This window comes from Eleutherodactylus coqui, chromosome 7 (assembly GCF_035609145.1).
Source record: "Eleutherodactylus coqui strain aEleCoq1 chromosome 7, aEleCoq1.hap1, whole genome shotgun sequence".
NCBI classification, from domain to species: Eukaryota; Metazoa; Chordata; class Amphibia; order Anura; family Eleutherodactylidae; genus Eleutherodactylus; species Eleutherodactylus coqui.
In genome coordinates this window covers 188262395-188276617 of record NC_089843.1, presented here as the reverse complement: position 1 = coordinate 188276617, position 14223 = coordinate 188262395, and the positions used below count along the sequence as shown (strand labels likewise).

At 41.7% G+C, this 14223-nt stretch overlaps 1 protein-coding gene across 8 annotated transcripts in view; it reads right to left on the bottom strand.

Annotated features, from left to right (window-relative positions):
• The window catches only part of CSGALNACT1 (chondroitin sulfate N-acetylgalactosaminyltransferase 1), a 457921-nt gene that overhangs the window by 169679 nt on the left and 274019 nt on the right, over positions 1–14223 (bottom strand). For all 8 annotated transcript variants that reach the window (XM_066574138.1, XM_066574135.1, XM_066574136.1 and 5 more), the window contains one exon: positions 1901–2799. In XM_066574138.1, the coding sequence (XP_066430235.1) occupies positions 1901–2531 (631 nt within the window). In that variant the 5' untranslated portion in view covers positions 2532–2799. The remainder of the gene's footprint in view (positions 1–1900; positions 2800–14223) is intronic.

Sequence of the window (14223 nt, the reverse complement as noted above, 5' to 3'; positions counted from 1 at the left end):
TCTATTCCTTTCTATAGATAAACAATAGTTACAGAGAAGGTACGTAACACAGAGGGCGATTTCAAATATGATTTAAGTGGTTCAGACAGCTTGATAGCTTTCATTTGAAAAATGTCAGATTGAATTTACACCAAGGTGATCATATATTAAAAGTCAGACACTAATTTTCATACTGAATGAGGCAACAGAATAGGTAGCAAGGAAAGGCTGCAGGAGAAATATCCTCACTATTCTCGGTTCTGAAGATGGACATTGTGGAAAAGATGTCATTCTTGTCTACAATGTCACAGAATAAAAGAGAACAGCTCTATGGAATAATAAGCCAAGAACACAATGCACTACCGAAATGGAGGTCACAAAGGGATTCTTGGTTACAACGGTGGTGAATGCAAATAAAGAAGGTGCAAATTATTCATCTGCATTCCTAGAGGGGAATAAAGCACACCAGTAATGTAATAACGTCTTAAATTACTCACTTGACTCCTCTTCTGTATCTGAAAGTTTTCTTCTCAAGATTTTTTCCAAATCATCCATCTAGCAGATTACAGGGGGAAAAAAACCAACAGCACCCATAATACCAAACCTCTCACAGCTCCAGCGCCACCAGCGCAGTCCAGCTGGCCCTGGAAGCTCCTGAAGCAGTCACATGCACTAATGGCCGTCAACCCGGCAGGAGCTTCAGGGACTGGATCTGCATGCTTGGAACCACGGATCTTTTAAAAAGCAAAGTAGTGATTTTTTTTTTAATATTAATACAGTTATTTGTGTCCTCTGGGGTTTAAAAAACAAAATCTTCAAAAACCCATTTCTGCTTAATGCCAATATCCAATTCTTTTAATTGCTAGTTAAAATTTAATCTCTTTTTCACAAAAAAAAATTAAAATTCACAGCCATGTTTAAACACCGTTTTACTGCGTAGTCATGAAATCCAGTCTTTAATTTTAAATGGCAATAATTACTTAACTCTCGATCAGTAAAATATGATGTATTCTGGGCCATCGCTATAGTGGGTGCAAATGAAACAAGACTATCCAGGCCCTGATGCGTAAAGGGGATTCATAGACCTCGCAAACATATAAAACACCAGTATTATAAGTGCCACAATTTAAAGCCCCATTTACACGTAACGATTACGGCTCAAACGATGTGTTTTGTTTGAGCAATAATCGTTGCGTGTAAATGCTACCCTTGTTTGCTTTTCAGCTGCATGATGATTTTTTGTTGAGCTTAAAATTCAACGTTCGGCTGGAGAGCTGTAGCAGGGACCACACTCTGTGATTCTCCATGGGAGTGCTGATAACATTGAATTCAGCTGCAGTCCCATGGGAGCACAAAGGAGCTGTATGCAGAGAATAAACCACCTGCTGTTCTCTGCATACAGCCCATGGAGGCTCATTTACATGCAAATGCAGTTAATAAGCTAATGGGCATAGGTGACCATTAGCAGCTTATGAAAAATGAACCCTTAAAATGTCAATCATCATATCTTTTGAACAAATTTTAAGCAATCATCTTTGCATGTAAATGGGGCTTTAGTGGGGGTCCAATTACAGATTTCCACTGAGGCCCACGAGGGTCTAATTATAATTACATCCAGAGGCAAAACTTGAAACTATGTGACTATTTTAAAGAAAAGAACAATCCTTTTTGCAAGAATGGAAAGGTAGTCAACTATTAATTTCTTCTACAGTGAAAAAAGCAATGCAACTTAAATCCACTAAAAATCACAGGATTTATAAAATCCAATAGAAATGCTTAGTTTACTAGCCGAGAAGAACCTCTAAGCATTGCATCCACATATTAAAAGAACACAGAAAATAAAACCTCACAGAATAAAGAGGTTAGCAAAGCAAACTCCTTCAGAATGTTTCTATGAAACAAAAAGGATTTCATACTGTACCTTCAATAAAGTCTGACGACGTATATGTTCTTCTAGGTGCGTTGCTTCCATCTGTAGGACTATTTAACGTTTCCACCGCTACTTCAATAGCCTCCACAAGCTCGTCCCGTTTATCTTTCCTTACAGGCTTTTCTTCTGGATGGCGAGTCAGTCCCGTTTCCAATTGATAAACTTTTTGCGGAGTGAAACTATCAAATGGAATGACACTGTACTCCGTAGGAATCTTCACACCGTTGTGTACTTCCGCTTTGTTAACCTGGGAATGTAAAAAGTCTAAGAGGTCCGTTTCTGTTTTCTCCGGACTGGCATGATCAAATGTGACTGTGAGGGCATCACTGAAGTGACCCTGAACGTTTCTAAGCTGCTCGCTGCGTTCTTGAAGCTCATCCTTCAGTTGAGCAATTTGCTTTTTCAAACTGGTAATGTAGTTTCGATGTTCTTCTTCGCGCTCCTGCAGCATGGCATGGTAGCCTTCTTTTCCTGTGGGGCTATTACCACGTGGCAGTAATAACTGTTCCTCTTCAGCTCTTGGGGTGCAAGCCAGCATATACAATAGTGACACAATACAGCAGAGGCAGACAAATACAATCCCCACCCGTGAAAACCAACATAGTAGTCCTCGGCGTACCATCTTTGCATTTAAAAAGGAAAGTACATCATCTTTTTCCTAGCAGACAACGCAATCCATAAGAAGCAAATACACCCATAATCCACACTGACATCAAAGACTGGAACCACCACTGTCCCATCCGTGGAAACTCCTTAACCTCACATTAGTTCAAAATGTATAGAGAGTTGGTCAACGAAGGTGAAGATTTATGCAAAAACAACTTCGCAGTATCCAGAGCCAGTGCTGTCATGGTAGTCAAAACGGTCAAACTTCATGGGTATTCCGGTATCTAGAAAATAGAAAATAGATCCATGTTAGTAGATGGATAGCATCTTATATCATTACAATAGGATCAGCATGCACACATAAAATACACCAGTCATTATAATCACAGTGGATCCATCATACTTCCTCAGTTGTTGACTTTGATTCTTAATTTAATGATGGAATATACCACATATGTACAAAGGTACCATAGACTTTTCTTTGACTTACAATGTAGCGTCATGTGAGTTGAATACATTAAGTTGCAGGAAGCTAGTTTTCTATAATGCAAACTGCAAGCGATCTTGCACTAATTGCTGGGCTGGACTTGCAAGCACAGGTGTAGCCTGGCAATTATTGCTAAAATTGTATGCTTGTGTAATTGCACCCTTAGACTGTAAGGTGACACAGTTAATGCAGAGGTGCCATATGCCTCCTCTAGTAGTAAAAACTAAGGAATTTGATTCCTAACAAAAAAAAAACAAAAAAAAAACACTTTATAAAACACCAATGTAGTAAAAAAAATTAAAAAAACGCATGGCTAGTAAATCGAGATGTCCTCTACCATGGGTAATATTTAGATAAGGCCGATGTGTTTCATAAATTTCCTTGCCTGAAGATGCACCTGAATGGGCTTGCTTCTGCATCATGTGAATGGATTTTTGCAAGCTAGAAGCAGAGTCTACCACCAAATTATTAGGCCCCATCACGCTGCCTGGCACGAAGCCTAATAGGATATAGGTTTTGCCCCATCTTTCGGCTGCAATCAGCTGGTGGCCTTCATAGGCTTCTATGGGACATGCCGGCAAACGCCGCCTGCAGACAGCCAGGTTGGATCCCGCAGCGAGAATTCTCGCAGTGGGATCCGACCCGTGCCCCTGCAGTGACCAGTGCGGCTCACCTTCTTCCGCGTCTCCTCTTCTCTGTGATGTGCCGGCTGCCGCCCAGCCGGCGCATGTGCAGAGCGGAGCGTCAGGGGTGACATTTCTGTGCGGGCCTCTGCGAGACCTGCACAGAAACAGAACATGTCGCGATTTCTTTTCCACGCAGACAAATGACAGCCATCTGCATAGGATTGCGTTTTGTAATACAATCCTATGCAGGCGGGCACGGGGGGAAATTCTGTGGGAAATTCTGTGGGAAAACCCGCCGCGGAATTTCCACCCGTGTGCATGGGGCTAAAGGGATGAAGGGAGTTCAGCAGTGGCTAGCTCTGCTAAACTGTCAGCTGGTTCTACTTAAAGAATAGAAGCCATGCTGAACATTTATGCCGGCCAAAAATACTCCGGGTTGCAGCGTATCTACGCCGCACCTAGTTGTGTGAACAGGCAAGAAAACATATTTAGCCATGACTTGGTCACAGCTTTCCTTCGTTCATGCCAGCTGAAAGTCACGATGCTTGTGTGAAAGAGGCCTAATAGTGCTCACTAGTGACCCCTTTTAACCATAGTATAGCTCTAGATTAAAGTTGCTTCAGTCAGTTATCAGTTCTATTTAGTGACATTCATTACAGTGCAGTTGCCTACAGTGATCACAGGTGGCGTCCTCTCTGATTGAAGTCGGTCTCCCTTTTCTTCTCTGGTTTTTCTGCCTCCATTATTAATAAGGCTGCTTTCTCAGCCCTCATTAGTAATACAGTTGCCTGTTTTGCCTCCCTTATTAGATTCCCACTAAAACCACCAGTATACTTCCCTCCCTGTAAAGCACTTCCATGCCACTCCGGACTGCTCTTCTGATACTCCTTTCTTTTAAGTGCAGAGTGGTCACGTGTAACATGCTGTGAGGACGTGTGCCCAGCGCTGGCCTATCCCTGGATAAGCTAGTTTCAGTCACGGCATGCATCATGTGACTGCGCTGCACCTGGAAGAAAGGAAGATCAGAAGAGCAACCAAGGCGGCACGGGGGCGCTTTGCAGGAATTTGAGTATGCCTGTGTTTTTTGTTTTTAAAACCACCATTGGACTTAACTGCTTCTCACTGGATCTGCCAAACCAATGAGAACCAGTGCTTTGGGCCCCTACAGCCACTGAAGAGCAGACAGCCAAGGGCCCTCCTGAACAAAGGAAAGCATGGAGCCTGTGCTCTATCTGCGCACTTGTTACTCCAGCCCTGGGCTGGGTGGCTGGCTCATGCAGCTTTATGTACAATACATTGCTTTATAAAAGACAGCTAGACCATTGTACAAAAATAAGCACTTTTGCCTTTTGTGTCATCCCCATTTCCTCAGATTGTGAGCTCGTGAGCAAGGTCCCCAAGCCTATTTAAATTATTTACAAATAATTGGGAGACCAAATCAGATAGTAGAATAGCTAACGTTCTGCGGAATATGTTGGTACTATATAAAGATGATTATAATTAGTAAACCATATGGCAGTCAGTAAAGTACTTACATTTTCTTGTTTAATGCGTTTATCTATAGTTTCATACAATCTTGGTAGCAGTGTAAAGAGTTAAACCAGCTAGTATGCATATTTAATTATGGCTCAACTAAATATCTGTAAGGACCTTCACAAGAGGTCACATATGTTCAGGTCAGGTCATGCGCTGGTGTTTTGGAGTGAGCAGGACTTTAGAGTCAGGCTGACTGGTTGAGAGACTGAGTTTAAAGGCTACTGAAACCTTTGTGCATGAAAAATGAATATACACATCTTACCAAGTCCCTGCAGGAAAAAATGATGGTTATGCTTTTTGCATTGAGTTTTCCTTCTTATGCATTTAGAAAGCCTCACGCTTGATTTTCGGGCTGAACTACATTTAAGTTTCTGGTTGGGAGTGTTCCCAGCACTGATCCGCTTCTCTGTCATGAATGCAAACAAGGTCAGCTCCACCTCTCCTCTTTTCAGAGGCTGTGAAGCATAACTACACCCACTCCATTCTGTACAGCTATGTCTCCTCCCATCTGAGTGGCTGCTGGTCCCAACCCCCATTTACTGCTGCTAATAGCAGAAATTTCACCCAGAGTGAATTACAACTCTCTGTAATAGTAGCTTTCTCTGCTCTTCTCTCTTCCATCATCCCTTGGCACTGTCATACAGCCCTCTGCAATATTAGCTTCTCTGGCTCTGTCATCCGTATTTCTTCCTCCTTTCCCTGGCACAGTCATACAGCCCTCTAATATCTCAGTGCACATTCACAACAGGGGAGCAGGCTAGGGGAGCGGTCAGTTTAATCTGGAGAACTGAAATTTTAGCAAATTCTGTCAGCCTGCAGTGCCTGGAAAAACAATACAAGCATAGAAAGCAATCAGAATTTTTTTTAAAGACTAACTACAAAAAGGTTTTCCAAAAACACTGATAAAAGTAGATTCAAAGGTGTACATAGTCTTTAAAAAATGTGAGTTTTTCCTGAATTTGGGATTGTGATGGAGCAGCAGGTGAGAGCCAACTGATGTTGCCCCTGCACACCAGAGACTAATCTGCCTCCCACACAGTGCAGACATCCCTCACAGTGGCAGTCAGTGAGTCTTGGACTCTGCCTTGAGGAAAAGCATCTTCAGCAGATAAAATAAACTGGGAGCGGACATATCCTGACAGCTTGCTACCAATAGCACTATGTTGTGAGTACCGTTGCAGATCCAGGGAAAGAAGAACCTAGTGGAAGGGACTGTAATACTAATACCACAAGTAGAGACTGCTTTTAAAACTTGTGGCATATACCCACAAGCCATGAGACTGCACCAACTTCTGGCACTTCCATTAAAGCCCATCAATACTCCACACCACTACACGCTGCTTTGATTGGGCAGCGCTGCCAATGTGAGCAACACTGACCAGTGAGAGCAGCATGTAGTGTAGTGTCTACAGCTGCATGGGCTCTGCATGCTTTCATACAATATTATGATGCTTAATGCTGTATAAAACAACTTTAATGTAACTTTTGTATCAATAGAGAACATTCAATATATCAATTTTCTGGGCTACATGAACACAAGCGAATTTATCAAGTGATTTGTGTCTTTTTTATTGTGTACAAGAGTTGCAAAGTATCGTGTATGCGGTATTTGAGCTACAATTTGCATTCTTGAAAAGTGGCAAGAAAGGTTGGCTCAGTTTAGCAAGAAGAGGTGTGGCCAACATCGGTCTGATAGATTTGGTAGTTTTAAGCTAGAAAATAGTGCAAATCTACAACTGCTCATATTAGGTAAATATTTCATTTTCTGTCTTTAGGACAGCCCAAGATGTTACACATGTGTTAATAAGCACGTGCCTCAATTAATTCAGCACATTTTACTACAATGTACATTAAATCAAGACTGGCATCTGAAATGCCAGTCTTAATAAATCGCCCCATGTGCTGCACTTAGACCATTTCTTTCTAACTTTGATTTGAAGGAATGCTGCCTTCCAATAGGTGGCACTGTGGAGGTATTGTTCCATCTCCCTTATTGCATATTACCCAGATAAGCATGAATGACCTTTTAAGTCTCCTCACTCACTCGCCATCTATGTGCTCTTCTTAAGAAGAAAAGATAGTGCTTCCGACTGAAGGCCCATTTACAAGATAATCGCTCAAAAATTTCTCAAACGAAGTTAGAGTTATGCAAAGATGATTGCTCAAAACTGTCACTTAAAGTAGCTAATTAGCTACTTAAGAGATAATGCAGGTGGAGCGGGATACCACAGTGATAGCTCCAAGAACAATGCAGCTGTTTTGTACATGCAAACAGCTGCACTTTTCTTGGAGCTTTCAGCTGGTGTCCCGCCGAGAACTGCCAGCGGGATACCAGCTAAAAGAATACTATCAGCGCAGCCCACTGAGAAAATCAGTGTGCGGTGCTGATAAGAGTCATCAGTGATTTCTAGCTGGCTATGAATTATTGATGAACGAATAGTGCACAATGGCAGCGCGTTTAGACACAGCGTTTATTGCTCAAAAGATTGCTTTTGAGCGAACTTTGAGCAATAATTGTTGTGTCTAAATGGGCCTTTAGGACTCATTCACACAGGCAAGTGTGATATCTCGCCAGATATCACGCTTGCCAACATGCGATTTCAACGGCTATTCTAAGTGGGGGTTTTTTAAATCGCTTTTGTGAAATTGCAATCCGTACGGACATGAAAGGATCCCATGTGTTTTCCATTGACTTCAAAAGGAAAACATTGCATCGCACTTGGATGCACATAGCATGGCTAGAGGGTGCCATGCAAGGTCTTTGAAGGTCCCATTGAAAACAATGGGTGGAGGTGTGCTGAGGGAACCCCCAAAAATGGAACATGTGGTTTTTTTTCTCCTCCCAGCGATGCTGAGAGGAAAATGTCACTTGTGTGAATGAATGAAATTAATGCTTTAAAAAGAAAGGATTTCACATTCGCATAAGTTTTATATTCATTACACAACACTCGCACAAGTACCTCGTTCGTGTAATGCGCTCATAGGGCTCATTCACACTTGCTCTTAGCTTCCATGCAGGCTTTAACCCTAATTAAAATTGTTCTATTTTTACCACTATTGTTTCAGATTGCACCATTTGTTCAGTTTAAAAAAATATGTAAACCTAACGGAATGGAAGGCTTTCAGTTTGTTTCCTGTTTTTTTTGTTTGTTTGTTTTTTTTAAATACCCAACTGAAATCAATGGTGGTAAAAACGGAACAGTTTAATTCAGTCTGCTCCAAAAATGGAACATAGAAACAGAATGCCTGAAAGGAGGCTTGATGCGGATGAGTAGGAGCTCTTACTACTGATAGAAGCCAGCTGGTGATATTTTGTAACAGAACATCTAAAGACCAGATCTGTTACACTTGGCCAACTGCACAATATGTTGTCTTATGTCTACTTAATTGTGGATACTAAGTAATTTAAGGTCTGATAAAGCTGAGTTTACAAATGCCAAGAAATTAATGGGAATTTAAATCCGTATGAGGTATCTCCATATGATGAAGCCAGATGTGCAAAGTGTATATAATCTGCGGTTCAGTGAGCACAGTCCATTGATTTAATGCACTTCCCAGAGAGGTGCTGTGACATTGACCAAGAAATGGTCTGTGCAGTCCTTGTATGAAAAGACCTGACCGTACAATGGCAGCATGGCTGCTCCTAAGTAAATTAACATGCATTAATCTCACTGTGAGGGTCAAACGCAGGACGCCATTCATCACTGGCTGGGAAATAGAGAGTAGACATGGTATGGCTGAATACTCCTTATGTAGTGTCCACATTTGCATGTTTGTATGCTTAGTTCTGCTTACATTAGCTCATCATTTACATATTCAATTTCACTCCTTTGATCTCTGGGCGTACAGCAAAATGAAGACATAACGTAGACCAGCATTGGAACGGAGACTTCGTGTTTATCCTTATAAACTGGCAAGTAACCTTGTTGGTATTTCTAACAGCGTGTTTCCGTTCATAAATATTGATGAAAGCAGCAGCAAATGACCGCATTACTGTCCAGGTAATTATTATAATACCAACCCTTGGTAATAAATGCCAACTACAATGCGGGTGATAAGATGAGCAGCACAGAAGGAGAACGCTAGATGTGCTCTGATGAGCAGAAAATGTTAATTGCTCTCTATGGATGTATCATCCCCCACGTATAGCAGGCTGTATTGAACAACAAACTATTAATCCCTTCTGAAGCTGGATGACCAACTATTTCACATATTGGAGAATTCCAGCAGATAACACCTATCCCCTTTGATGGGTGCTGAATGTTAGATTGGTGAGAATTCAACCACTTGGACCAAAACCAACTGTTAGCGAAAAATCGTGCTGCGGTTGCATCTTGCCACTCCATACAACTCTTTGGGCATGTGGGTAGATTGAGAAATCCTGAATAAGGGCAAGTATTTGCATATTGTCTTCTACTCCCATCACTGAGGCTATGCTTTTGCTGGTGAGGCCAAAGTATGTGCCAGAATTAAAAATATTGCTTAATTCACTTAATTATTCTCCTAACCAAAGGTTTATCGTTAAAATAAGCACCAAGTCATGAAACAGCTATAGCAGATACTGTTGTAGCTGGAGAAAGGCGGTCTGTGTAGCAAAAGCAATCAACATCTCTATCAAACTCGCCTGCCCAGCTACACCTCCCCAACAACTGGGGGCAGCTTAACGGTGAAGATGTCCTCAGTGTGAAAAGTGCTACCATAGACCAAGCCCTATAACTGGCTAGGCCTGTAGTAGGATAGCAGGAGTACCCACTAGAGGCTTGACCACATCATTTTGTTATTAGACATTAGAGGGGTATTCTCTGCGCCTTACCCTGTCTCACCGGCTACCTCATCCAGGCTCATTTCCATGACTAGGTTTTCACTGCATATCACACGTGCATTGCACAGATGCGTGATACATGGTGAATGAATGGAGTCAATGAACTTTCATTGATCCATGCACACCGGCGTGTGGACACTGCGTTTCAATACGCAAGAGAAATAAATCGCAGCATTCTACGTTTCTTTGCATTCACGCGTAGCATGAGCTCTATACACTTGTATGGGCTGCGTATGATACACTGTACATATGCAATACATAGTGTATAGATAGCGTTAATTTGTAAAATAATCACTGTGCATATTAGTGTGATTCATGGGCATGCCGAATATGTAAATGGCTAGGGGAAAACCCACAAAGGACGTCCGCACATACACTTGCCATTCTTTTCAGGATTAGCTAGCTAGGGCATAATCTAGGGTCAGGATACTGCTCTGATTACATGTCCTGTGCTACTTTGCTTGTTCACAACCTTACAGCACCTCCCATTTGTCAGAATAATTGGTTTAAGATGTGTTTAAACAGAATGATTATTGTTCAAACCAACGAAAGTGAATGAATCGTGCAGTCTAAACCCTGAGCCAACAACTGAATGATGAACGAGAAGTGTTTGCCAATCGTTCTTGTTCGTCGTTTGGTTTTAGCCAGACCAAAAATCCTCGTTGACTCATTCACTTGTTGTTCCATTTAAACTATTCACGTTCAGTGTTTCACATAGGAAGGTGGGTCGGGAAGGGTAAGGTTTCTCCCTAAGGAAAGCACCTAGAAGGTGAGTGAGGAGACATGCATGCTCCTCTGGGAAATATAAACAAATAAGGAAGATGGAACAATACCTCTGCAGCGTCTAATGTTAGACTCTTTATACAAGCCTTAGGCCCAATGCCCATGGACGGAAATTCCACGGCGAGATTCCGCACGGAATTTCCGCCATTGAATGCTGCCATAGGATTGCAAAACTCATGCGGTATTAAAATCGCGGCATGTCCTATTTTTGTGCGAGCCTCGCAGATGCGCGGTTCTGCTCTGTGCATACGTGGCTGTGCCCCAGCAGACATATTGGTAACAGATCTGACATTTATTGCTATCTGGTTGCATGCCAAATAATGGTTGCAACTACAGGTCCGTTACATATCCCTACAGCAACTGAGGTTTTACATTCAGATATCTGCACAGTCGTTGTCTATTGTAAGTGTCCTCAGTGGTTCAGTGTATCCATTCTACATTTCTATAACAAAGGGCCATTTTCCCCTTCAGTTAGCCTGTGGACCTTGTTCAAGTTCATACTGCGTGCAATAAACATGTATCTAATATTATCCACATAGCACAGACTGCACCGCCCCTCCCTATATTTACACCAGAGTTTTCATTTTGGACGTGTTAGACAAGCATCATCTGCACGTAACTGAACCTCTTTCATCTGCCCAATGTGTGAATCACTTGTGTTATAATTTGTTGCAAATTTGTGTCTTGAAACATGTCATCCCCTTCACAGCTGCAAAGATTTAGCGAGAATGCCTTTTTTTCCTTATGCAAACTACATCCAAAGTCAGCAGGACCTGAGCCAGGTTTGTCTGCAGAACTAGCGAGCGTGATGATGTGGCAGTTTACTGCTATTGCTGGGAATAAAATAGTAGGCTGATTGCCAGTGCGACCAGAATGTGGCATTATGTCACCAAGAAAACCTATCAAAAAACAAGTGTTTATTAAGTACAGCAATTGGCTACTGTGATGTCAGGGCATAAAACTAATTCTACACAGATCATCTCGACTTCCTAAAATGTACTAGTATCAGGCTACAATACTATGCTCACGTTATATGTTACCTTGAATACTGCTCCGTAGACGACTGCAGTACTTCTATAATGATGTGAAATGCACAAGGTACTCTTCACAGGTAAAAACAACCCACCGGGCATGGGTACCCGACACTGAGTGGCCACCAATAATGGCAGTCATTGCAATAGTCATTGGGCTCTCTACACTCTAAAGCCTCATTCACACAAGCGGTTTTATTCAGCTGTTGGGGCTGCACTGAAAAATTGCGACCATGTGAAGCATTGGATTCCAATACATTCATTCACATGGGCGAATTTTACTCATGTTAAAAAAAAATGGGCTGTCAAAACAAAAAATCAGCAATCGTTTTCGGTCACTGTTTTTTCTTGTTGCGTGAAAAGATAGATCTTGACCTATCTTTTACTGAAAAATGCTGGAAGCTCCCATAGACTTCTATGGGAGCTCAAAAAAAAAGGAAGGGGGATGGAGCTTACCTGCATCCAATGCTTAGAAAAGACGACAGCTGCCACTATTTACGCTATTGAAGCTATTAAAAGGCATTACAAGGATTTCTGCCAACAAAAGAATCTCCGTGCTGCTGCGTAATTTTTCCATGAATGGACAAGAAACCGCGGCTATTCTTTATTGATGCGATTCAGTGCTATATCTCAATACTGGTGTCCTATATTGAAATAACACTTATGGCAAGAGTGGGACTGCTGCTCTGACTGACATACGGTAAGAGTGCGCTTGCCATACATTAGTCAGAGCAGCAGTCCCACGGGACGCAAGATATAGAAAGTGGATATCGGCTTCTCACATGCTGCCCTTCAACTTTGCAATTGGGTTTTACTCTCTCTTATAGGGGCCACAACAAAACATTAAATTCATCTTCTGGGGCCCCCAAGGGGTCAGTGCACGATGACATCATGTAGCACATCCATACCTTCCTATTCAAGTACGCTGTTAACTCAATATTGTACACCAGTAGTGAGATATAGCGCTGGACTTTTGACTATACCTTGTATAGTTTCATGGAGAAAAGAAAAAACCATCACTGTTAGGCCTTATTCAATGTGAAAAATGCACATTGGCAAGTGCGATATCGGGCCGCATTTCATCGCCCGCCCTTAGTAAATGTAGCCTAACTTGTATTTTATTCTAAAGCTCTGCTCATTCTGGGCTTAGTGGTCCCATGGGCGGTCCTATTAGCAATTGAAAGCCATCAATGAATGACTGTGCACACAGAAATAGCTGTCAGTTACAGATAATAACCCTCATTAGACCAGTAACCCTAAAATGAGCAGAGGTTTAAATGAACAACATACAAGTTATACTGAATAAAACTACCCCATAAAACTAAGCATAAATAAAACTTCATACCCCATAAACCGATATATCAGTCCGCTTGGCTCCTCCTGCTCCATAACATCATGCCTGCAGTTTGGACAATATGTTCCAGCTGACAGATTCTCCCTCAATATCCAGAAGAAAGTAGTGACTGGCAGCATAGGCGGATGTAGAAAGATGCAAAAACTTTTATTGCCCCATTACAAAAGAGTAGCAACGTTTTGGCCGTATGGCCTTCCTCAAGCTAATACATATAGGTGCAAGTGCATAGTATTTATAGAAAAAAGTGTCATCCATAATCACCCAATAACGAGATCTAACACATATAATATTTCCCTCTCAATACTGAGCAACAATGATATAAAATGTACGTTCTGTGGTATAGTGGCCAAAGAAAGTATTCAAATAAAAGTGCATATAGCCAAAAAAAAAATCATATATAAATTTTTTAAATGCAGAATCAATTGTACAGTATAAATACCTGTTAAACTATATTACAAATTACATTATTATTTGAAGCAAAGTCAACACATACAGTCAGTGAGCCAACACATAAGAGACAAGCTTCTAATACATATAAAACACAAAAGTCTCGCTTGACTCATACATACACATAAAAACCTAAAGGAAAATACAGCAAGACTCTGGCAACACAAATCTACTCACAAGAAAGTCCAAGCAACATCAACCCTAGTAGCAGCCATGCCATAACAATTCCAAAAGAATAAAAGAGTATAAACAATGATCATCATCTATGCAATTACCCCAGCTGACCCGATGACCCTGGAGGTCCCTTCCAACTCTACGATTCTACCAAGATCTGACCAAGTTCCAGAGTCAGGTTCTCTCTAGGAACAGCTGTCCTTCAAGTTTCCCTCTTGCAAATCCCATTTCTGAGCCATGTCTGGGCCTTTATACCCTGCTGACCCACTGTTTGCTCTCCCCCTATCTGGAAAAACCAGTCTCTCCCTGCTGATCAAAGAAACTTTTGATGATCAGTTTGGACTTTCGCCCTCCTATAACATGCAGGACTAATGATGGGGCCCCATCCTTATCAGCCAGTAGTAGCCTTTATAGCAGCCTTCATTTATACACAGTAACATTGTTCACA